Source organism: Cuculus canorus, chromosome 2 (assembly GCF_017976375.1).
Source record: "Cuculus canorus isolate bCucCan1 chromosome 2, bCucCan1.pri, whole genome shotgun sequence".
Taxonomy (NCBI): domain Eukaryota; kingdom Metazoa; phylum Chordata; class Aves; order Cuculiformes; family Cuculidae; genus Cuculus; species Cuculus canorus.
This window is the reverse complement of record NC_071402.1, coordinates 61,107,354-61,132,778: the sequence shown is the minus strand read 5'-3', so window position 1 is coordinate 61,132,778 and position 25,425 is coordinate 61,107,354. Positions and strand designations below refer to the sequence as shown.

Sequence of the window (25,425 nt, the reverse complement as noted above, 5' to 3'; positions counted from 1 at the left end):
CAAAAAATCTGTCTTTGGCATGTGCAACATTCTGACAAGATCATTAACAACATATTATTGTAAAACTAAAGTATAAGCAAATATTTTTTTGTAAATACAAACAAGAGCTATTTAAATTTGGGGTTTATTTGCCTGTAATTATCAAAACACAAAAATGCCACTATAAATTTATATTCATTGTCAAAAGCCTAAATAGAAATATGATCAGCAATAGCTGTGACATTGTCTGCCAGTAAGTTTCTTTGTTAGATTTTTATTTGATTGTTTTAATAAATTCTTTTCCTGAAACCAGGTCACAGCAAGATGTAGTGACGTCTTTGCAGCAAAACGCTAATATTTCACACAGAAATAAGCCTTATAATTTAAAACCCAAAAGATATGGAATCCTTCAAACAGACCCCTCACTTACGGTCAGTATGAACTGAGACACTATGAGACACTGGAAAGATGAATATATTTAGATGGCAAAAGCACGATATAGCAGCTTATGAGCAACAATAATTAAAGGACTTCTGGTGTATTTCATCTTGCCCTTTGCAACATAATGAAATGATTTTTGCAATTACTGCAATGCAGCTGGAAATAAGGTACTGAATTTTTACTGAGTGAAAATCTGCTGAAACCAAATGCGTTGAAAATGCAGTGAAACTAGGCAATAAATTCAATATATATTTGGGTAATTGAACTTAGAATGTGCATGGCAGATGATTTCTCTAAATATTAAAAATGTGTATCACACAGCACTGAGATGCATTTTCACATTCCTCTTTCCAGTAAAGAAGTTTCTGTCTGTCTACAATTTAAGGAATTGACTCATCTGATTTGTCTGCTTAAAAATATTCTTTGGAAAGCCTTAGATTATGATTTTTTCTTTCTAAAATATTTGATGGTTTGTGATTCATTTTTCAGGTGGCCAATCTACAGGGATTTGTTAATGGGAATATACTACTTCTGCTTTTCTAAAGCCATTCAGGGATAAAAGTTGTAAAAATTAGGTTGATGAGATGAAGAAAAGACTTCTTTGTTGGCACATTTTTGTATATTTTTTTGTTTGTGTAAGCACTTCATTCATCTTTCCAGTTGCGCTGTAAAGACTCATTGGTAAGTTCAGAAATCTGCTTTAATCTTCACCTAAAACATTACTGGGCATTGTCTTGACCATAATACACATTCATTCTCCTGGACAGTCATTGGACAGAGAAAGTAAGATGGCTTAATAATTTCTATTAGTGCACTAAGACAAGTACACACAAACTTTCTGCAACTAGCAAAACTGGTATGAAATTTTAACCAATTTCTATGGATGTGTTTCTATAACAGGATAAAAAACATCATTTGCCTTGATTAAATGCTGGGTTTTTCCCCATTAAGACTGCAATCATCCAGCTGCAAACACAGAATGGTCTCCTTAGTTATTCCTTATCTTAAATTTACTGAGATTTATCCAGACTGAGTCTAGAAACTGAAACATGAATGTACTTTGGAAGATTGGAGAGAAGACATCTCTTAATATTTCCACAAGTCATTTCTTAAGAGTGTCTCAAAAAAGAACTGCATCCACGGGTAACAATTCACACATGAGAATAAAATGCAAGTTATGACACATGGAGTAAAGCAAGCGTTGATATTGCTTGGTGACTTGAGTCCCTGAGAAAAACTTTTGAGATCAAATTTTCTTTGCCATCATCTGCATATGCAGGGTATTTTCCAAGTCGTACGCACATATGATCATAAATGTTTCAGAAAGTATTTTGAGTACAAAAAGAAGAGCAGTTCATGTAGCTGTTTCTTAGATCCTAACAAATTTCATTTATGTACTTTGCAATTCAATGTCCTGATTAAATAAAATGGAAATGAATGGAAATATAACCCAGTACTAACAGTAAATATGATCAGTCTTGTTTCTCTCTGGACTATTAAACCGTATGACAGAGAACTTTTTCTTTACTGCATTTGAAAGAAAAAAAGTTCTTGCCAGGAAACACTGCCTGTAACTTTTAGAGGTCTTCTGAAAATGTTCTGATAAAAATAGATCAGAGTGGAGACTCTGAGACAAAACATGTGCTCAGACAGAAGTAATTGTGACCTCATATTGTGTAAGAACATTTTTTTGTTGTATTGCATTGTTTTCCTGTGTTGGTGAAAATATTATCTCACACTGATTGCTCAAGGTCTTGACCTGCAGTTAGGATATTTTCAGTGAGATTTTTCATAAAATGTTTTGAATCTTAACATCCAAGTGAATGCCTTAACCTTTACACTTAAAAGACACACACCTCAAGTATTCAAATATTTCTATTTCATTTTGAATCAAAGAAATGAAAATAAGTCCTAAGAAACATGCAATCATCATCTGCTGTGTTAGATTCAAAGATCTTGCAGCTTAAGGCAATGATCTATATCAGCTTTACAGAGGATTACATCAGTCACTTGGTAGTTCATAAGACACTGGAAATTCAAGTGGTCACTTATTTTCAACTTGTAATAAAAAAAGGCCCAAGGACCTCCTATTAATATTACTTTATCAGTCATGTCACCATTATTAGACTGACATTCTAAGTGGTAGTTACTCACAAACTGGTACTTGAACAGCTTGTATAATACGTGCTTCACTCTAAAATAAATCACTATCAAAATTTCATATCACCAAACATGTGACTATATGCCATTAGCAACGTCTGTTTTCCTGCATGAGATTTTTCAATATATTCAGAACTGTCTTATTAGTTTTGACAACACCAGCATATGACACCATGTGAAAGATTACACAAGCGTCTGCAGGTGTAATTGCTAAATGAAATCTTGTCTGACTTTCCATTATCTCCTGGAAGAGCAACATTCTCTTTTTGCAATGGCTATCCTGTAGAAATAGTAGAATATATTGCTCAAGGGTATTTTGCAGATAGAAAGGCATTTTTGCACGGAATGTTTCTACATTATGGAATACTGTCATGATTTTGAAATTCTAACATTATGTTAATATATCTGACAATGTAAGACAGACTTGCAACCACATAAACATTAGTTGCAAACCTAGATTTGTCTTATCATCTAATTTTTAAAATTAATAAAGAATGCAGAGATAAATTGCCACACATTGCTTGCCCAAAGGACAGTGAACTGTAGGTTTCAAAGCAGAGAAGACTAATTAGCCATCTTTCACTACCTCAAGGTCAGAGGAACAGGTTTTCTGTAGCTTGCATAAAATGATCATCTGCACTCTTTTATGGTCAAAATGTCCCTCTCCTTTTCTCCCCTCAGTACCATCAGTATCGTATCAGCAGCCACGAGGCAAAGACTGTGATATCGAAGTCCTATTTTTGCAAAGTGCATCAAATCTTTGCATAAGAGTTTATTTTCTTCATGGAGTCAATTGATCTAGCAATCATCCTGGCTGTACTTTGGTATGTGGGTGGTCAGCCGTTGAAGTCTGTTTAACTTCACAGGCATTGTCATGTGTTTTGTCTCTTTTTGACGCATGCCAGTATTCTGCAACTTTGAAGGCTAAAGTTTTGAACGTTTAGTGGGCATGTGTGGTAAATGACTGTCCATCCCCATTCAAGGTTTCCTCTTACAATGCCTTTGAAATAGCTCAATGCTACACTAATGCTGAAAATAAGTTTTTCATCATTTGTAATGCACTGTGTGATGTCTGTTCATTCACACCTGTTTAAAATTTCAGTCAGTGTAAGCTTTTTCCCAGTCAAAATTTTCTTTAAAGCATCCTCTAACTGTCACATTTTGCACCATTCAGTAGTTATCTAGCCACAACTATTGCTCAAGTAAAAATGTCACAGTTTAAGAATTTAAAAAAGCCCTCACTGTACTCCTGCAGTTGATGATGCACAACTAAAATGCAGAGGCACATATTCTTTCTTAAATTAGTTTATTTTAAGTCTGAAAGTATAACAGATCTTCAAGTTCGGTCATGTGATTCAAATCAGATGGTCCACAACCATATTACACTTAAGAAGGGTAAGTAGGATGGGTATGTTAGATTTTCAAAAAAGAAGGAACTGCTTCTTGTACTGAAGGAGAATGAAAAGCAAAGTTGTGACAAATGCTCCAAAGAGAGATCTACTTATTCTGGTATATGGCCAAACCTTATTAAAGCAGTTCTCAGAAATGTCAGACTCACCATAAAGCAAACACTCCCTTTCATCTATGACATCTGTAAGTCACATAAAAAAAAATAAACCTACTAGCTGTCCTCTTCATCAATCTTTTATTTTTGTTTCTATTCTATTTTCTCTTCATTTAGTCAGTCATACAAAGAGCAAATTTGCTCCTATCCAAACTGCAGCGTCCAAAGCTAAAGTAGTTTAAAAGAAAAATCCAGTAAGTCTGTAATTTAGCACAGAGGATAATGGTAATATCAGTTATTGGTCCATGTTAAATAAAGAAATCAAAGGAAATTCACATTGTAAATAAGGATGAGAGACTGCTTTTCATGCCAAGAATATTTTTTTCTAATATAAGACTATTACACCACATATTGTGGTTGTAGCAAGATTTTTGGAATATAATTGATTCAGTGCATTCAAAGCACCCATAAATGCAGAGTTCATCGTGGACTAAGTAACAGCAAAATTTCTGAATGGATTGCATTTCTTTCCTTTTGCATCTTGAATCAAACAATGCAAGTGAATTACACTCTTTGAGATATGGTCTTTTAATGTGGCATTATGAAAACAGACAAAAATTAAACAAGCTCTAATTCTTTCAGGACTGTGAAACAGAGAAAAGACTCAAAATGCAGCTTTTTTATCGCCAAACTTCTAACTTTTCTGTAAAGTTCTGTAAAAAGTGAATATTCATGTGTTATTTTGAGGGGATTTTGTTTAGTTGGGTAAGGTTTCTCTGCACTCTTCACAGTAGTCTGTAACAGACCTGAGTTACAGAATTAACAGTTTGATCCCTATATAGATTAAATTAAAGTTGTGATTTTGTCTCCGGGAATGTAAATGAATCAGACCTGGCCTTGTTAAAGCTTATGATTTACTTTGGCCCATCAACCCAGCCTATCCAAATCCTACTGCAGAGCCTTCCTACCTTCAAGCAAATCAGAGCTCCTGCACAATTTGGTGTCATATGCAAACTTAGGGAGGAAACACTCCATCCCCTCATCCAGATCATCAATAAATATATTAAACAAGACCGGCCCCAACACTGAGCCCTGGGGAACACCACTTGTGACTAATTACCAACTGGATTTAGCTCTGTTTACAGCTGTCTGGGCTCAGTCATCCAGCCACTTTTTTACCCAGCGAAAAGTACACCTGACTATGTCACGAGCTGCCAGCTGCTCTAGAAGCATGCTGCGGGAGGCAGTGTAAAAGGCATTACTAAAGCTGAAGTAAATAACACCCACAGCCTTTCCCTCATCCACTAGACAGGTCACCTGGTCATAGAAGATCAGGTTGGTCAAATAGGACCTGCCTTTCATGAACCCACACTGGCTAAGCCTGATCTCCTGGCTGTTCTGCACATGCCTGGTTAGCACACTCAAGATGAACCGCTCCGTAATTTTCCCTGGTACCAAGGTCAGGCTGACATATCTGTAGCTCCTCAGATCCTCCTACTGACCCTTGTTTTAGATGGGTGTCGCATTGTCAAACCTCCAGTCATCTGGGACCTCAGCTGTTAACCAGGACTGCTGATAAATGATGGAGAATGGCTTGGCAATCTTTGCTAGCTCCCTCAGTACTCCTGGGTGGATCCCATCCTGTCCCATAGAGTTGTGAGTGTCGAGGTGGCATAGCAATTCATTAACTGCTTCCTCCTGGATTATGAGTGGTTTATTCTGCTCTCCATCCCTGTCTTCCAGCTGAATAGGCTGAATATCCTTGGGATAACTGGACTGACTATTGAAGACTGAAGCAAAGAAAGCATTAAGCACCACAGCCTTTTCCTTGCTCTTGCTGGCAAAATTCCTTCTCCTCCTCCCCACAGCATCCAATAAAAGACGGAGATTCTCCTTGACTCTCTTTTTATTGTTAATATATTTGTAAAAACATTTTTTTTTCTCTTACAGCAGTGGCCAGATTGAGTTCTAGATGGGGTTTTGCCTTTCTAATTTTTTCTCAAGTTTTTTTAATCCAGTTTCCTTTCACAAAGTGGCATTGCTACTGTCACCCTTTATTCCTCTAGCACCAATTCCATTTTAAGCAGTACTTTAAACTCACTGATAAAGAGCAGTTCCATATAGGGAACATCCTTACCTCCTCTGTGATGAAAAAAAAATACGTAGATCTATTTCTTTTTCTGATAAAACTTTGGTTTTCTTGCATATTCTCTAGACGTCATCTATATCTGCATTACATATCTTTCCTGTCAGGTTTTCATTACACTATGAAGCAATGGAAACCAAAGGAACACATTACCTTTTCCACTACATCATGCATTTCAGATTCTGAAAGTAGTATGTAATCTAATGCTAATCCTATTAAAATTTTCATCTTATAACTCAGAATGTGAATGTGTCTTGAGGTGGACTTTTTGGCAAATACAGCATTTCATTAAATAGATTCACGGAATCAAAGAAATTAAACGATTGATGTTTATTTGGTTCAGATCTACTCTGGAAGTTAAACATGATCAATAGGATTGCTTTTTATTGACATTTGCAAGGGTACAGATAACTTAGTGATTCATTTTCTTCGACTTTTTAAAATACATTTCAAAGAAAAGTTAAGGACAGTGTAGATTTTGTAACACTAGTCATACTACTACAGGATGAACAGACATTCTGAAATTTACTTTTGAATGATCTCAGAAATGTTACTGCCTGTAATTTCTCCCTTTCTGTACAGTGAGTGAGTTTCTGAATATTTTGAAAGTGAACTCGTATGATTTATGAGGATTATTGCTTTATTATTTTGACAAATGCCATTCTCTGATGATTCCTGAGATTTATTAGAAAATTTAGGCATTATCTGGAAATTATTTAGATTCCAGCAAGCATGCTTTGATCACAAGTCCTTGTGCTGACTATACCTTAATATAATATGCTGTGGATAAAGCACAAAGAACTTTGTGTTTACTTTGTAATTTACCTTTTTTTCTTGCATATTAAAGCTTTATGCAGAAGAGAGCTATGAGAACCAAACTGTGATTAGAAGCAGCAACCAAAATGGGCAAATTGGGGAATACTGAGGGGCTTTGTCTCATCTGCTTCACTACACAGCCATGAAGGAAATAAGGAAGGAATATTTAGCACCCCAAATATCTCAGTTATGTAATGTCATATTATAACCTATACCACAAGCAGCATAACCGGTGTAACAACTAAAATTGCAATACTTTTCTAAACCAGTGAGAAAACACTTAAAGTATCCCATATATAAGCTTGTAGAGGCAGTAGTTCAGCAAAGAGTTCCGCTGCAGTTATTATGGAGGGACGAACTAGGAGTGCTAAACCCACAGTTTGTGTTTTGGGATACCTCTTTTATGTACTCTTCTTTTGTGGTCTCTCTTTTGAGCCAAAGACTAGATTGATACTATTAAACTAAGTTCAAAATCTAGTTCCCTTAATGGGGGAGAAATCTTCAACTGAGCAGCATCACTGCATCCAGAGCAGCATAAGTCCAGAATCTCGTGATGCTCAGCTGGCCTGTGGCATTTTGGAGGTACATAGCGCATTTGCATCCAGAAAGATTCAGGTAGGGTATTAACATAAATGTTTATAACAATAGGGTTACTGAAGCATGGAAAGAAATCTCCCATTTATTTCCTTCATTAGAGATATTTAAGGACTGGCTACACAAACATATATGAAGATATAGTTTGTCCTGCCTTGTACCAGAGAACCCAGTGACATCTTAAGTCCTTCTCAGCTTTATTTTCCTGTGATTTTATGAAAATTTGAAAATACATACAATAAAAGCATTGCAATGCTCACAGACTGCAGTAATGGAGCCATACAGTCTTTTGAATAGATGACACCAATGTTGTCTTCCTGGGACTTTAGCCAGGTCTGTGATTTTGAACTACTGCTTTTCTGTACACTTATGCTGCTGAATTCATCAATTTATTTCCAGTGAGGTCCTTATTCTTACATCAACATAAATAAATTAGGCATCTGAATACAAGGGAATATATTCTGATTGTTAGGAATTTATTAGTATGCTATAGATGCTAACAAACATATAAAGAATATTTCTCTGACCTAGACCATTTTCTTTTTAACCTTCAGAGACCTCTTTCAATTCTGACCACTGTGCAGGTGCAGATATCAGAAGGTGGTATGAGTCTTTTCTAGCTTTGAAGCCTTTTAATATGGTCAATGGAAAAAGGTGAGTTTTCTGCGGTCAAAGGCTCATTTTGGTATAAATTTTAAAGATGAAATTAAATCAATAGTGTTAATTACTGCAATGTAATTTAGTTACAGCAATACATATAAAAATTAAAATTACCTTAAAAGTACCTGAAAACACAAATATATTGTACACTTGGAATTTAAGTTATGTATATACATATGTTATATGTGAGATCAGTTGATAACCTAATAACAACCCTTCTTTGTGTAACAATAATATAGAACCTAATTAATATATCACAATCTATTTTTCTATAAAAAGATCTTTTTTTCCACAAGAGCGAAGCAATAGCACCATCTAGAAGAAGTATACTTTCAGTTATGTATTAGCCTTTTCATAACTAGCTCCCTCTTTCCTTCCTACAGGGTGGAAGATGGCCCTAATGTACTTCTCAGTAGCTTAATTTGGTCAAATTTGAGTAGACTTTTTTAAATTTTATTAGTAGTATAAGGCATTAGAAATGAAACTTAAAATTCACCTTCCTCTAGTTAAAATAAGGTCTCAATAAAAATTTTCAGCAAAATTATCACAAGGAAGAAATAATTAATTAGCAGGTCTTTTTTTCCTTTACATCAGAGTGAGAAATGTCTGAACCATTCTTGCCATTTTTCCGAAGTATGAAAATAGGCTCAGATACTTGGCAGAAAAAGTCTATGCAAACAGACACAGCTTAGAAAAGTATAAGAAACTGAGAATGGACCTTGAATTTGAAAATGCTCAAAAAATTGAGTCAAGCCTAGATACATCATCCAGGATGTGTAATCATACCAGTAATGCTGGGCCAATGCTAACCTTTCACATGACACCAGGACAACTTCCAAAAAAATTGTGTCTTATATAATGCCATGGTAATCCTGATAAAATTTTCTCCCATAAAAAAAAGATGATGACGTAAAATTTATCTACAGGCAAAGAACATTTATTCAAGCATGCAGTACATCAAAAGCAAGTTTCACTGATCCTGGATCAGTGAATGGCCAACTCATTTAATGGTTAAACTCATTCTCTGAGTAGAGAATGAATGCTTGCACATCCCTCTCTGGTTATCTCTGATGGTAACATAAATTCATGAGCCAAATTCAATAGTGTTCTTGGCATGGATATTTATGCTTTAAATTTGGAGCTTCAGTCTCTAATTCTGCAGCTGATACTGCCTGGCACCTGACCTAAGGAAGCCTCATGGACTGTTCAACGCAGTTTTTTGTGTTGCACTGATCAGTGTGATTGGCCTCATTTGAGTATTTGATATCTCATTGTCTTGAGTATGCAGTGGAATATTTAGTTTTGTTTTTTCTAGCGTGTGAACATATCTTATATTTTGGAAGGTCTAGGATATTTTCAGTCCAGCAGTTTGACAAAAGAGGGTTGTTTGGTCTTTTTGTTATTATTAAATCATGGCTTACTAAAGTGAAAATTATTGTGGACATGAGTTAGTTTCAAGAAAACATCTTTTGGGAAAAGTTTTTTTTGTCCAGCATTGGGTTTTTCAGGGAAAGCAAATAAGTGAAAAATAAAACAGGCCACAGTCAATGCCTTGGTAATTACTTAGGACGCAGTACCTCAGATTAAATATGTAGCCTGAATCAGGAGAAAAAAAATATTTTAACCAAGATTTCTCAGATTCCAGGTGCAGGTTTCCTGTCCAGCTTTTTAAAGGTGCATTAAGACATGACAAGGTCGAAGAGACAAACCTAGCAGGGAAGGAAGGGAAGTGTTTTTCTGTCTTTTGTTTCACAGTGATGATAAAACCTTACATCAGTTTCTTAAACTTTGTCTAATATTCTTATAGGCTAGACTTGTAATCTACAACAAGCTTTTGATTATTTTTTTTTTTTTTTTTACTAGAAGTGTAAGCCTGTTGTCTGTGTCCAAAATTTGAATTGATCTTTTAGCTACCCTGGCTCCTGGCCATAAAGTAGCAATTGAATTAGAAATTATGGGGAAAGACGAGTAGGGAGAAGAGAGGACAAACCTAGTCTGTTGCTCTTTTAAAAAATACGTGCCTTTTAAATCTTCTTGTACAAGCTGGAATTTTCTCTATATAAGCATTTTTGTGGTGATACTTATGTTATTACTGCAGTTCAACTACAAGGGAGATACGCATGACAGACATAAGGCAGATCTACGCGGTGCAGAGAAGCTTCATACATAGATACCTGAGCTCACCCGAAGCAGTGCTGACACAATCATGTGGCACACAGCTTCCTGTTCTAGAAAACAAACCATGTTTCCCATGGGTGCCTTACAAGCTTCTTCAGGCAATGGTGATTATCCTGTTGGAGTTTCCTGTTTGGTAGCAAGTCAGATCAGTGCTGGCTTGGGAGTAGTTATGCTATGCTCCATGGCACACTATAGGCATATCTTCTGAGACTTTCACTGCTCCACAAAGAGACACAATTGCCAAATGGGAGACTGCAAAATTGCAGTAGAAACCAAACTGCCTGAAACTCGTGTTTCTTCGCATGTAGAGTGCCTTCCTTGTGTATAGTATAACCTCGGTTTTGGAAAACATGGGGAAGCTGTAAACTTACAAAGCAAAGAAAGCACTATTCCACAGCTTCAAGTGAGAGTGCTTTGGACCTTTCATCTTCTATAGACCTACAGGTGGCAATTGTCATAACTACACAACTGAGGTCTGGCATTTCTGCAATGTGAATATAACGAAAAGACCTATTATATAGCAGTTGATTTTCCTACTCGATACAAGTTGTAAGAGAATCAGTAAGGAAAATAATATGGCATAACCAGTAAATATGGTTTATGATCTCATTTGAGCAACTTTTGAGTCAGTTTATAAATAACTGGAGCAGAGCATGTGCCTTTAATATATTTCAATTTACATTTAAAATGTATTAAATGTAACTGATTTAGACTTTTTTTATTTCACGTTCTAAGTACAAAGAAGCAGGACATTAGTATTTAGTGTTCTTTTAATTAAAATAGCAGTTTACTCTAAGCCCTGGAATTAATTACTTTTTGAACTGCTTCTCTGCTTTACTAATAATGTTTGGCAGGTTTAAAATAGAATAGCTAAACTTGAGGCTATTCATTTCAGAAAGCCATTGCAGAATACACTGAGGTAGTGGAACTGAAATTTAAAAAACTGTCATGTGCAAGTGTAAACAATTCGTTTAACCATGAAGACCTCTGAAAATTTGCATGTATGCACTGTGAATGAAAGGTCATTAAAAGATGGAAATCAAAGGTAATTTTAACACTGTTGACCTAATGATACTAAATTTTGCCCTTGCTAGGACATTAAAGACAGCTGATTATTTTTCCATGAGTCTTGCCCTTGGAAAGAAATAGTTTGCAATTTATAGGAACTGTGCACTAAAAATGCTGGGGCTTAACATATTTGTCTTAACTATTAAAAAGTGTTATAGGACTTACATGACAGGACATGCATTTTAAACTAGAAATCAAGAAAATTTTTCACCTAGCACCATCTTACTGATGTAAATAACAGTCAAGGAAGGATTCCATATTTATAGTTATCTTCTTTGAGAAACTACAACCTAATATCTACTAACACTTTGTTCCAAAGTGCAATATAATCATCTTGCCTCATTTAGAATATTTTCATGCCAGTCTCCTAAAACTCCTAAAATCCCCATCTGTGCAGAACAAGAAAAACAACACAGTTGACTTCAGGTGTTAATAAAGGGGCAGCTGACTTCTGGAAGAAATAAAAAGACCCAAGTAAGGACAGACACATCATCAGTGCATTACAGGCAAGGACTGGCTGTGTGAACCAATACTGTTGTAGTGGTCTGACCTCAGCAGGCAGCTCAGCCCCACACGGCTGCTTGCTCTTCCCCCACAGCAGAACAGGGCAGAGTATCAGAAGAGTAAAAGTGAGAAAACCCATGGGCAGAAAAAAAAGGTGCTGTAATAGGTAAAGCAAAAGCTGCTCATGAAAGCAAAGCACAACAAAGAATTTGTTCACTATTACCCACTGGCAGGCAGGTGTTCATCTCCAGGAAAACACGGCTATTATCACTTCCAATAGTTATGTGGGAAGACAAACCGAGTAACTCTGAACATCCCTCCCTTCCTCTTTCTTCTCACCAACAGCTTTATTACAAAGCAGGATGTCATACGATACAGAATATCCCTTTGGTTAGTTGGGGTCAGCTATGTCCTCTCCCAATATCTTGTACAATCCTGGCCGGCCCACTGACAGGATGGTGGGAGGAGCAGAAAAGGCTGTGATGTTGTGTAACCACTGCACAGCAGTAACAAAAACATCCCTGTGTTATCAACACTGTTTTAGTCACAAATCCAAAACACAGTCTCATACCAGCTAATTATGAAGCTAATAACTCTATTTTACCAGAGTCCTGTACAAATACACAGGCAACAGTCTCTTCCGGACATCTGGGGTGCTAATGAACACTTCCTGCGGCAGCAGTTTCCATCCCCACTTGTGTAAGTGCTGCTAGGATAGTCACCGTTTGGAGTACTGTTTGTGTTCTGCCCAGGTTAACTGCCCCATTTTGGGGATGCTGCTACTTGAATTTGCTTGGATTGCTGAAAACCTCAGTGTGATTCTCTGTTCACTTGTGGTCACTGTGTTTAAAACTATAAACATCTCTTGGAGGGTGTAAGATGGTTAGTATGGTCCCGAATGATTCCTATCCAGGTGGAGGGTGTCTTGTGTCATGGGGATTCAGGTCCTCAGAAGTATTTAGAATTCCACTGCCAGCTGCTGATCTGATACTAAACAGTGGAGCTTCGTGGATTTTTAAGTATTTGTAATGAACCAGCTTTACCCTAGAAGAGTTAAGTCTGTAATATTATCCATTAATATCCAAGTATCTCCATTAGGAGCCACACTTGCCTTCATATATATCTACTCTTTCTGTCCCCTGCAAACCCTCCCTTTTCTTCCCACGTCAAGATAAAGAACAGAACAATATAATGGAATTCTAAACTATGTGCTAATCTAGAAGCTAGTAATTAAAATAGGACTTCATTTGGACTTATAAATGAGCATCCAGCAACTTCAACGAAATGTTGTTGATTTATACCTGCTGACCAAGCTAAGCTTCTGCTTCTAATTCAGTGTTCCCATATTACTCTTCCTTTTTTACTGTCATCTCAATCTAGTTTTCAGTACATCATTTATTTGCTTGTAGCTTTAATGTATATGCTACATATATAACTCCTGTGCTTGATATAGCAAAGATGCTGACTTGGCAGTTAGTAAATTGCATGCGGCATTCAAATTCCTTTTCTCTAAGAGATTATAAATAAGTGCCCTTTTTGAACCAGGTCTACAGTAATGGATATTTTCATGGTATCTAACAATAACTAATTTGAGTCCAAAATGCGTGACCTGCCACTATTGCTCTTACTTGTTCACAAGGATGTAAAGTTTGATGAGACAACATGATTCATGCTCTTCTTTCCAAGGCATGAGAGGGACTGTCCCACGGGGAGGGACAATTTACTAAGGCTTATAGTAATAGGACATGGGGCAATGGGCATAAACTGGAGAGGGGCAGATTTAGACTAGACATAAGGAGGAACTTCTTCACCATGAGAGTGGTGAGGCACAAGCACAGGTTGCCCAGGGAGGCTGTGGCTGCCCCATCCCTGGAGGTGTTCAAGGCCAGTTAGGATGGGGCCTTGGGCAGCCCGATCTAGTGGGAGGTGTCCCTCCCCATGGCAGGGGGGGTTGGAACTAGGTGATCTTTAAGGTCCCTTCCAACCCAAACTATTCTATGATTCTATGATTACAAACATTACATTTAAATAATGAAGACAACATACCCTGCCTCCCTAGTGTATAAAAGAATATTTGTCTTAAAATGTAAATTGAGTACTATTAACAATCCCCTGGAAAAATGTGTTTGATCATAGTGTTCCACAGGAACACTAAAAAAATAAAAATTAGTTGAAATTTCCAACTACTTCTTTTAAGATTCCACACTATTAGGTAAGAGAAACGATGTTATTTTGTCTTAATAAGGAAGTAATTTCTTTTGTCAGTGCCAAAGAGAATATTTAATGAGTTTCAGGAAAACATGCAAGTATCTTTATAACTAAATCCAACCTTGCCCTAAGATGCAATGAAGAACAAATTCATATGGTCTCTACATATAACGCATTAAATACAGTTTTCATGTGGGACCCTCACTTGGTATTTGGATATATCTACCCTAAATACAGTGATAAGAAAAAGAAGCTAATAGTTCATGTCACCAGAACGTGTCTATTGAGTCTATTTCATATGCATATTGTAGTGAGGTCCCAATGGTATCCATCATTAGGCTACAATTTATTACTATAATAGTTATCTGTCTTACTTCCAGACTTTTTCTATTCACACATAGCAGACTAATAGGCAAATGAATACTCTGTTATTGTATTTTCACGTAACTAGTTAACAATGGTACAGGAGAAATTTTCTATAGCACTGTGACTCAAAAGGGGAAGTTCTACTTCAGAAGAGCAACGGGAGTGAAGCCCAGAACTGACATACTTGCATAAACATAAAGTTCCGGCAGTTCATCAGCAGTTTCTGTTGGCTATCTATGGGCACTGGAGTTGTCCTACGGAGTATGCAGCCATTTGATTTTATTGAGAAATCCTTCCTACAACTTACATTTCATTCCCCCATTTTGGACTCTTTCAGTTTTGTCAGATACTTTCATTTTGGATTAACATTTTATACAGCTAGCATCATATAGGAAGGATTCAGTTTCCCCTTCCCACCCCCCCCCATTTTTTTAGGATCAAGAAAAATCTCATCAAGGACTCATTTTAATTCCAGTAAATGTGGAAAGGAATGTTGTCACTCAAGTATGAGTATTCATACTTAACTTGGCATACTTAAAAAAATAAGACAAAGTAAGAAAGCTCCAAGTTGGCTTATTTCTAGTCTTCATTACACAAAATAACACAGTACTACTATGAATACTTAGTTCCAAAATTCTGTATATGCACTTTTATGCATATATGCAGCATTTGAATTTAGGAAGTTTTAAACGTGTGAAATACGTTTTGGGATATAAAACTGAAAGATGGCCTACATATTTTAGAGGTTTGAAAAACTCACAAGACTTTTATGTGTATACATATAAGTCACAGAGGAGCATATTTTCCCATCCAAGAGATTACTTTCAGGGTTTAAAAGCAGATAGGTATATCAGCATTTAGATTGATTCTTAATAATTTTTTTACTCTTTTTATATCATATTGTTCTTGAATCTAACATAGTCTTTCTTAGTATCAAACAGCAGGCTTCATAATAAGGTAATTACGGAAGGACTGTTAAAGTATTTACCATTAATATATAGTGATATACTTATAATTTATTACATCATCATAAAAATCAGATAGTTTTAATTGTTTAATGCATTTTACGAACATAACATTCTACTGAAAAAGTGTTGCATCTGATTTTGTAAGAGATCTTAATTCATTTTATCAATTACTCACTACACGGCGATTATCATGTTTAAAGTGTCACTGGATATAAAGATTCGACTCTTCCGTCTTAAACATGGGCCAGTCAATGTAATGCTGTATCCAAATTTAGTGGAACCTTCCTACTGTAATATTAGTGATATATATTACTAGGCTGATCTATGTAGAAGAGATTTTGACTTTTACACAACACGCCCATTTTGTGGAAACTAGCTGGAAGTTATTCATGTACTCTTATACCTTTCTTTGAAAACTGTTTTATTTTCTTCCTGTTCCTTTTTTTTTTTTTTCAGCATTAGTTATTTTGGCCAGAGAGTAGTAATCACAAAATTCCTGTTGAATGAGTTGGAAAGGAAAAAATATTTTCAAATATTTCTGTTAAACAGCTTTCTTCCAGATTTTGCAAATAAGAAACTCAAGAGTTTCTTGAGCTCTTTCAGGTTGCAACAAGTCTATGTTTAATTCAAAAACCAACTCACCAAAAATGTGAATTACAAAAAAAATGAAATTCCATTAGGGATGACCTTTATTTTTAAATGGTAAAATCAAAGTTTCTCGAAATCCTTTATTTAAGTAGCAAATATATCTCAGCCTATAAATTGGAACCCTGGCTATCACTTTTGTAACTATTCTTTGCTCCAGAGAGGATAGTTGGCAATGGTTTTCTAGGTCAGCGGTCTTCAAATATTTTTGATCATGAATCTTTTACATGAAATCAGTAAAAGATTTTTGAGCATGCGCCACCAAAATATGTATACTTATTTATTTATAAATAATATACTTGTACTAATGTACTAATGCATTCTTTACATAATAAAACATACAAAAATAGAAACTAAAAAGGATGAAATAAAAATGAAATAAACATGACTGTAAAAATATTTTTATTTTATTAATGGTGCAAAAAAATATTTTTGTCCAGCACCCTAATGGGTTGTATTGTGTGCACAATCTTCCCCCATGTCAGAGAACAGTATTGTAGGTAAAGCAAAGAAAAAATAGTACAGCAGGCAGCAATTCCTGTATCGCACAACAAATACTTCAAATAATTCACTTCATTTTGGAGTGACATTAATGAAATGGGAAAAGGAGGGAAGTATCCTGTAGAAGAAAAGTCTATTATCTTGTGGGCTATTGTGTAAAACCAAATTGCACTTAGTAAATCCTAGGCTAATTATAAGTAACCGCAGATAAAAAGTATCAGATTTTCTTCCTTCCTTGTTTAAACCGCTTTCTTCTCATATTTAAGTATTGTCACGATTTAGCCCTGACCCAGCTAATTTTGTCAGATAAAACTGTGCAGCTGAACTCCCAAATCCCTTCCCCTCAAACTCACAGGGAAAAGGAAAAGGAAAATAAGAGTGAAAAGACTTTCAGATTGGAAACTAAAACTGTAGTTTTAATTAAATAATAACATTAGTAATGATGATGATGAAAATTATTAGAAAGTAATAAAATATATACAAATATTTGAGATCACACTCCCACCACACCCCTCGATAACTATTAAGTCACCACAAATGCTGTAGAGCAGACACAAGGGAATGGGTCCATGGCTAGGAGGGAGCTGAACTTAGGAAACGGATTCAGGAACACACGGATCGGGGATCAGAAACAATCAGAGTCCTCACTGGATGTCAGACATCGCAGAAGAGGGCAGCCCTTCGTGATCTCTCAATTTTATACTGAGAGTAATGTATATGGGATGGAATACTCTATTGGTCAGTTTAGGGTCACCTGTCCTGTCTGCCCCTCTGTGCAGGTGCAGCCTTTTTCTGCCAGTTCCAGGATGGCCTTGGTTCCTGTAGGTATAAGCATTGGCCCTTTTTGCATACCAATGCCCTGTGTTATTGCTTCTATCGAGGAATACTGTCTCAAAAACATGCAGTCAGATTTCAGAGAGTGAAGTTACTTAGAGCAACTGAGTTAGAGACAGAAAACTGACTCTAATTTAGCTCAAATCACAAGAAGTAGTATCACCCAGACTGCCTGCAGAAGGGAAACACTTCTATTTACAAGAAAAGTTTGTGAGAAGAGGTGTTCAAACCCCATTGTATGCAGAAAAGCCTTTGTCAGAAGGATGCAGACCCAGAGTCTTCCTGCACTTACAGGAGAGAGGTCTAATAATGACCAGAAAATGGAAAATGAGAGAACAGATTTCATTTTAAGGGACCAAAAGGTGCCATTATCCTGACATCAAACAGGACTACGTATATTATGCTTCTCAACAGGTGTTTCATCACAAAAAGAGCAGGGCATATTTCAGTTTTTCTTGTTTCAGCTTCTATCCCAGTTGAAAAAAATATTGGATAAGTCCACATTAATAAGTAACTCAGTGCAAAATGAGCTGTTCTGAAAGGTGAACTTGTTCTTACTGAGATCTCCATGCCTTCTCTGTATCTTTTTAAGAGGTATTTATTTAACATTAGTTTTACTCTGTTCCTGTGGATTGCATGCCCTTTAGAAGCTGGAAAACAGCCTCTGCTCCTGGAACACATCTCTCAGCCTAGTTTCATCCGTAAGTAGTTTAGCTCACATACTCAACAACTGCTCCCATTTGCAATCCAAAATGCAGCAAGTGGGGGCTCACATTCATTTGATTCACTTCTCCACACTCCTAATCTGAACTAACACACAAATGTAGATGCACTGACTGACTTGGTGATTCATTCTAACATTTCCAAATGTCACACTGTGCATAGCAGTATTATTCCGAGCCTGTATTTTGGATTTTGCTACATTTGAGCAACAAAAAACATTCACAAAAAGATCGTGAGAAAAAGCGGATCTGTGATTACATAAGTTAGCACAGAATTCACACTACTTTTAACAAAAGTGTAGAGAAGTGAAATATCACTCTCTCATTTCTTCTTTTCCACCATCAGGTGGATAGCTTTCTCTCTATAAAACAGGAAGCCAATGTCTCCTCCATTTCACAACTGCTGTTTCTTACAGTTCAAGAAGTCTTTCAGTAGAAATGTGACTACGTTGAATACTTTGAGTTTTTTGTCTACACAAAGCGGAATAAATTCACTTAGCTTTTACAGGATGTAGTTAGAACATGTAGTCAATGGCAGAGCAGGGGTAGGACAAGACTGTCTGAAACAGACAGTAAAAGGAATAAATGCTGGACAGATTCTGTTTTCACAAGAAAGACTAGGATGCCACCATGTTATGAAATTTTTAACTGAAAAATTTTCCATTTTAACCGAGCTGAGTAATCTCCTCTTGTTCAAGGAGAGAATAATTCAGATATATTGTCTAATTCTATCATGTTACAAATAAAAGCAAGCTAATTCCATCTTGAATATTAAGGAGTTTCTTTTTATCACTAACCATAAAACTCATTCTGTTCCCCTCCTTTATGCTCCACTATCCCCCAGTGCTCCATTGTTCCCCAGGAAGGGAGCTTTGGAGGTCATGTGTCCAACACCCCTGCTCAAGCAAGGTCACCAACAGCCAACTGCCCAGGACTTACTTCTGCTATTTGTCATATAAACACAGAGATTAACCACAGAGGGCAGAAAGCAAGGTAGAGTTATTTTTTTTTAATCTTTTCTTGTGATTGGAAAACATCATAACACAGTTCAGAAGCAAAAGCTTTTCTTCTGTCCATCAAATTGTCTAGTCCTTCACTTAGCTTGCAATAGAAGACTGTACACTACCATTCGACAAAACTATTCAAAATATTTTCTTGCTTGTTTGTCTTTTTTCATTCTGTATTCTCAATTTGAAGATGTTCCGTAGTGCTTAAACTGATCTCCAAATAATTGATCTTTCTGCCATCCTCAGGCTGATCAGTGTTTTAGATTAGCCTAAAGATGTTAGGCCACAGGAAGGAAGTGCTTTATATCTTGCTGAATAAAGTATTCTAGATTCAAACAAATTCCCATAAAAATCAACAGAAAAACTCAGCTGTAGAAGTGAGAGAGGCTGACAGACTTTGTTATATGAAGAGATTACCATCTAATGGATGGTTTAAAACTACTAAGAATAATATTGTATGTACTGAATCAAGGAGCATAATTGTGTTTGGTTGTCTTGCTCATTTTTTTAAAATAAGTTTTGAGATGACATTCAACAAAGAACTAATAAAAGTACATTTCTAATCTAAAAGTCTAGCTGCCGTTCCATGTAATACGGGAACGTTCTTACTGTAAGGAAAATGCAAAACTTAAAACTTAAGAAAACCTTAAACCCATTTAAAACTCAATGGAACTCTTACCAAGTAAAATCCAAAGTATTCTAAATACTACTAAGATGTCATTAGAGACAGCTGTCTATGGTCACTAGTCTATATGAATCCCTTTCTCCCTTTTTTAGTTTACTGCCTAAGAGAACAGTGAGGGTATGGTTATTGGCTAATTAAGGATGCAAAAAATGCAGATTAAGTACATAAATATTCATCTATACAAAACAAGCGTAGTGAAAGGTGCATGCTGGCTGGTGAACCTTTTTAGAAAGAGGATATACCAAAACTCACACAAACTGATTTTGCAACAAAATGAGACATAAAGCATAGGCAGTGGTGGTGAAGACTTCAGTAATCGTATGAAGTTCAAAATTTCAAATTCCCTACAGGAGGTAGATTTACTGAGTTAGAAAGTGATTTTGACCAGTCTCTAATTTACAAGCCCTGTGTGCTTGCTTATAGCAAGCTCTTGCTTATAGCTGATCAAGCTCTTAGCATCTAGTTATGTAGATCCTGAGACATCCCTTTACAGTTTTATTAGCAGAATGTGCAGTGGTCACTGTGATCATTCCTCAGCTCTTTTGTGGATATTTAATTCCATAATGATGGCGACTAATTACATTTTGGCACATTTTAAACACACCTAGTATATAACACATGCTATCTGTCAATACTATTGCAATGCTGTCCTTAAAAGAAAAGGCGCTAATCAAAAGAGATCTAAGATCTTCAAAAATGGAAACATTCTATTTCAGAAAAGGAAAAATTCTGAGGCTCACTTCTATATGACGTGACACAGCACATTTTCCAAGAACAGCAAAATCAGCTGTTTTGTGCCTACTTGTTCTCTAACCTTTTTTTTAAGTAACCATAACTTGAAACTTAGCCATATGGATGTCTGCATCATCCTGCAGAAAAAACATCTGACTGTCTATAAACACTCCTATGACTGTTTTCCACACTATCCTTTTTCAGTTACTCTACTGTTGCTTGACTAAGGCAGTCTACACATCTGTATTGTAGAAGTTTATCCTACTGATAAATCAGGTGATTTTCAATTACCGCACAAATAAACTTCTTTAACTTGAAGTGGGAGAGCACAGAGAAGGTCAGAGAAAGTGCTGAGAGGGTTAGGAAGCAGAATAGGACAGTTTATTAAGACTAACAGCTGCAGACCTGACATTGCTAATGGCAAAACAGATTACACAAAACACAGGTGAATCTTTTCATGGAATACTATATCTTCTGTATTCCTTGTTATAGGGAGCTTACTGCAGAGCCGTGTAGCTGAATCCTGTGCCCTTCTCACCCAGCAGGATTTTTAAATGCTTAAAGCCAGGCTGGCTGAGGTGATGGCTGGCTGGTTGAATGGACACATTCTGCTAGCCAAGATCGCCCCAGACTTGCAGCTACTGCTGTCTGCATTTGTAAGCATCGATGGCAGATATGTTATTGACTTCTGAGTATAAAGCAGACAATCCACAGGCTGAAAAAAATGAAAAGCCCTGAGGTTCTTTGTTAAAACACAGAAACGAAAACAAACCCAAACCTGAGGCTTCCTCATCATTCACCTTCAGGAAGAGCAGTTATGCTTTTCAGTGCTGTCCCAGAGGGGGAAAAGGAACCAGCTCATTAAAAGGCTGCCCTACAGACAGCAGGTCCCCGCAGGCAGCGCCCAGGATAGGGACCCCGCGGGTGCGCACCGCCTGCCAGCAGCCTCTGACCCGCGCTCGCCTCCCCTTTGCCTTTCCTCGTTCCACTGTATTTTATTTCTAATTGATTTACAGCCTTCTAGGCTACATCCCCCCTTCCCTTGTTACTCTTCACCCCCTCCCCCCAACCGGCTACGCGCTTGCAGACACGCGTTTCTCGTTGCAGACAGCGTGCGCATCAGGTGCGGGCGAGGAGAAGCGGGGGAGTACCTAACTCCGAGGTGCTGGGTGCGGCGTGGGGAGCCAGGGAAGGGCCTGGGGGTGCCCCGGCACCCAGATCCCTCTGCTCTGTCCCCATCCCAGCGGGAGCGACTCTCCCACGCCCGTTCTGCCGCAGCAGCGGTGGAGGAGGACCGGGGGACCCTATCCTGCTCCCCCCCACGCCGCACTTCTGTGGCACAAATCTTCCTTCCTCTTCGCCCCCTGCCTTATCCCCGCCGCCCTAGGGGATGCTGCCTTTTCTCTCCATCGACTCCTCCTCTCTTTTTTCCGCCGAGATCATTTAAGGTCCTCTTAAGTATTCTTATTATTAATATCTTTTCCCTACTGTCCTTCCTCCCTTCCCTCCCTGGGCACTAGCCCTCCACAACCTCGCCAAAGAGATGAGCCTTTAGGGTGGGATGTAGCTAGGGTGGAGGATAAGCCTTGAGAAAGGGAAGGGGGAGAGAAAGGGAGAGATTTTGCTGTCGTCTCTGGGCTGATTGGAAGAGGCAATCATTCTGTCTGCGGCCGGAGGATTAGCAGCTAAACTTTTATTGCTTCCTTTTGTGCGTGTGTATATGTGCGTGTGCGCTCCCGTGTGGGTGTGCGCGCGTGTATGGGTGGGTGTGTAAATGGAGAGCTCGCCTTTGAATTGGGAAAAGCTTTTCCATTTCCCTTTGGCAGGTGCCGTTCAAGGAGGAGAGGAACTCACGAGCGGTTTGTCTGATCCATGAACTGATTAGGGGAGGGGAAATTATCCCTCTCCTCTTACTCTTCCTTTCCCAGTTTTGAAATCATTCTTTCCCCACCACCACCACCCCCTGCCCGTCCTTCCTCCCCGCTTCCCTCTCCCCTGAATGAATGGAAGAGTCTCCAGGGTTTTCTTCTGCTTCTCGCCCTGGACTGGAGCAGTGAGTGGGACATCTCTCTATCCTCATCCATCTCAATCTCGCTCCATCCATTCCCGAGAGGATCTCAGACGGTTGCAATGTGTTTTCATCCTCTTGCCGCTGCTACCACTTGATACTATGCTACGCGCAGGGAAAGGGTTTCGCAAAAATGGATTTGTTCGATTTTAAGGGATTTCTTCTCTAATAAGGATCACATTGCACACAAATATGACTAAATCCCCTATTTGGTAAATCTTTCTTCCCCTCACCCCTCCTCTCTGGGTTCCCTCCTGCCCGCCCCCACCCCTTCAGAGGAGCAAGCACAGGGAGCTGATGACGGACCCATTAATCCCTTCTTCAATGCATCAAAAGAAGCCGAAGGGCTGGAAGTCGCTGGGCTCGGAGTCCTGCAGGAAATGCTTCGATCTTCTTTTGGTTCTGTATGAAACTGGTGACTAGGGGGCTCGGCTCGCCCCGCCGGCACCTGGATGCTCGGGCCGCCGCGATGCAGCGCTGACGGTCGTGCCGGTGAGAGCCCGGCTGCGATGGGATTGAGCAGGCTGTGATTAGTTGAAGGCAAAGCGAGCCAGAGGAAGGGCTGCTCCGCTCTGCTGTGTGTGGGCTTCGGGTTTTTGGGTTTTTTTCCTTTCTTTTTTTTTTTTTTTTCTTTCTTCTTTCCTACTTCCATCCTCTCCCCGCCACTGGAAGTCCTCCCGTATCTAAATGGAATTAGTGGAGACCGAAGCCCCTTGTGTAAGGAACAGACATGACCCATGGGCGCAGCTTCTTTCACAGTGAGTATCGCCCCCTCCCCGCGGCTGAGCGCGGGCTCCTACTCTCCGCTGCCCCCGGAGCAAGGGGACGCGCGGAGCTCCGCGGCGCCAACTCGCCCCACGCACAGCACCGCATCCCCTTCCCCAACGCTCTGCGGTGGAACAGAGGGGAGCCGGCGCCTGCCAGAGCTGCGCGGCGGGAGGGAAGGGAGGCACGCTTCTAAGGGCTGCGAGCTTTCACCTGGCCGCGACGGGTGTTTTCAGAGTGATGGGGGAGAAAAGGGATGCGGTGCAGCCCCAGCCGGGGCTCGAACCCGCGACCCTGAGTCGAGGGGGCGCGGATCCCGGCGGGGGCGGCCCCGAGAAATCCCCCAGGAGCAGCAGGAATTCACCGAAAGGCGACAATTATTAGTCGGAGACACCCCCCACCCCCCGGGGGGTTCAGTCTGCGTGGATGGGACCCCGTCTCCTGCCCCAGTTTTGCAGAGGGTCCTCTCTACTGACCCCAGTCCTCCCAGCGCCTCTCTCTACACCCGCACCTATAAAAAAGAAGCGCTGTGGCCAGGTATTGTTTGTCCAACAACTCTTTGCTAGGCTAAGCCATGTCCGTGCCAAATCACAGCATCCAAAAAAGCTGCCTGGCCAAGAGAGAAATCTCTTAATGTGCAGCTTGTAATGGAAAAATGCACAGATCCAAAAAGAAGCAAAGATGCGTAATCAGAGTGGCACGAGAAAGCACAATTATAATTACACTTGCGATTAGGAGGGAAAGGGGGAGGAGGAAGACAGAGAGAACACATATGAAATTTGGTGGAAACTTCTTTAAAATAATCTGCAAACACAGATAATCACAATATATTTGTACCATGAAAGCTTCCCGAGTGATGGCTTTGAATAAGTGAAGACTGCGTGATTAGTCTCTTTGGGGTCTTTTTTTTTTTTCTCTTTTTGTTTCAGTGAGAAGCACTGGTCTTTTCCTGTGGTTTGAGAAAGAAGAAGAAAAAGGCAACGAATCATAGAACAAAATGGACTGTCTTAACTGCCTAGTGAAAAATATTGTGTTACCTTTTCCCATAAAGCCCATCATTTCAATTGCTTTCTGGCAATATACAGATTTTGGTGATGCTGGTGTTACAGTCACTATATCAAAAAGCTTCCTTTTTTTTTTTTTTTTTTGTGGAAATATGAGACAAGTCTTTGATTTCACCCAAACGTTAGAGGTGATATGTCAAAAAAAACCAAAAAACCCCCAAAACTTAGTCTCTTAATCTCTTCTGTTCTATTATATTTTATTATCAAGGTTGTTTTGACTACTTATTAATAATAAGTACTGACAAGATGATATGTAGGTAGCTCCCTTCTTTGGCATAACATGGCTCTGCAACTTGGAAGCGTTCTTTTTAGTCGTTACGGCTGGAATTGAAAAGACAGGGGGTTTCTGTCATTTTTGTAATAATCCCTCTGTGGCTTGCACTCTTCACTTCTCTGAACTTCAATTGTTTCCATTTAGAAAAGGAAAGGATCTTGAAGTGAACCTGTAAGACTCAGGCATGAATTGCTACTGGTTGCCTAAGAAGAAACATTTCTTACATGGGGTTTTGTTTAGCTGCCATACCTCCTATTCTAGCTTCCATAAATTCGTAGGCAGAAAGAACACTGGCAGCTGGCTCCATATTCTAACACCAATCCACCTTACACTATAGATAAATTAAGTTTTGACTGGTGAGGATTCCAGGCATAGACGCAGTACATCCACTGCATGAAAGACAGCTAAAGTAAATGAGCAACTTAGTAAGTGGGCGAATCCTGCATTGCCTTCAGATTCTGACACAGCTGGCAGGCAGAGTCCCAGCTAGTATGTGTTTCCAGAATCCATCCCTGAGGAGAGTAAGGGCATGGGTT

General features: G+C 38.6%; 1 protein-coding gene across 20 annotated transcripts in view; it reads left to right on the top strand.

The window, feature by feature from the left end:
- The first annotated feature begins 22,363 nt into the window (after nt 1-22,363).
- Nucleotides 22,364-25,425, top strand: part of NETO1 (neuropilin and tolloid like 1) — an 81,122-nt gene continuing 78,060 nt past the window's right edge. For 9 of the 20 annotated variants that reach the window (XR_008448595.1, XR_008448592.1, XR_008448591.1 and 6 more), the window contains exon 1: nt 22,383-23,544. Coding sequence is in view for 3 of the 20 variants with exons in the window: in XM_054059059.1 (XP_053915034.1) it covers nt 23,517-23,544 (28 nt within the window). In the remaining 17 variants the exon portion in view is untranslated. Of the gene's footprint in view, nt 23,545-25,425 lie in introns of all 20 variants that reach the window. The other 11 variants (XR_008448587.1, XR_008448586.1, XR_008448585.1 and 8 more) reach the window with 3 other exon arrangements.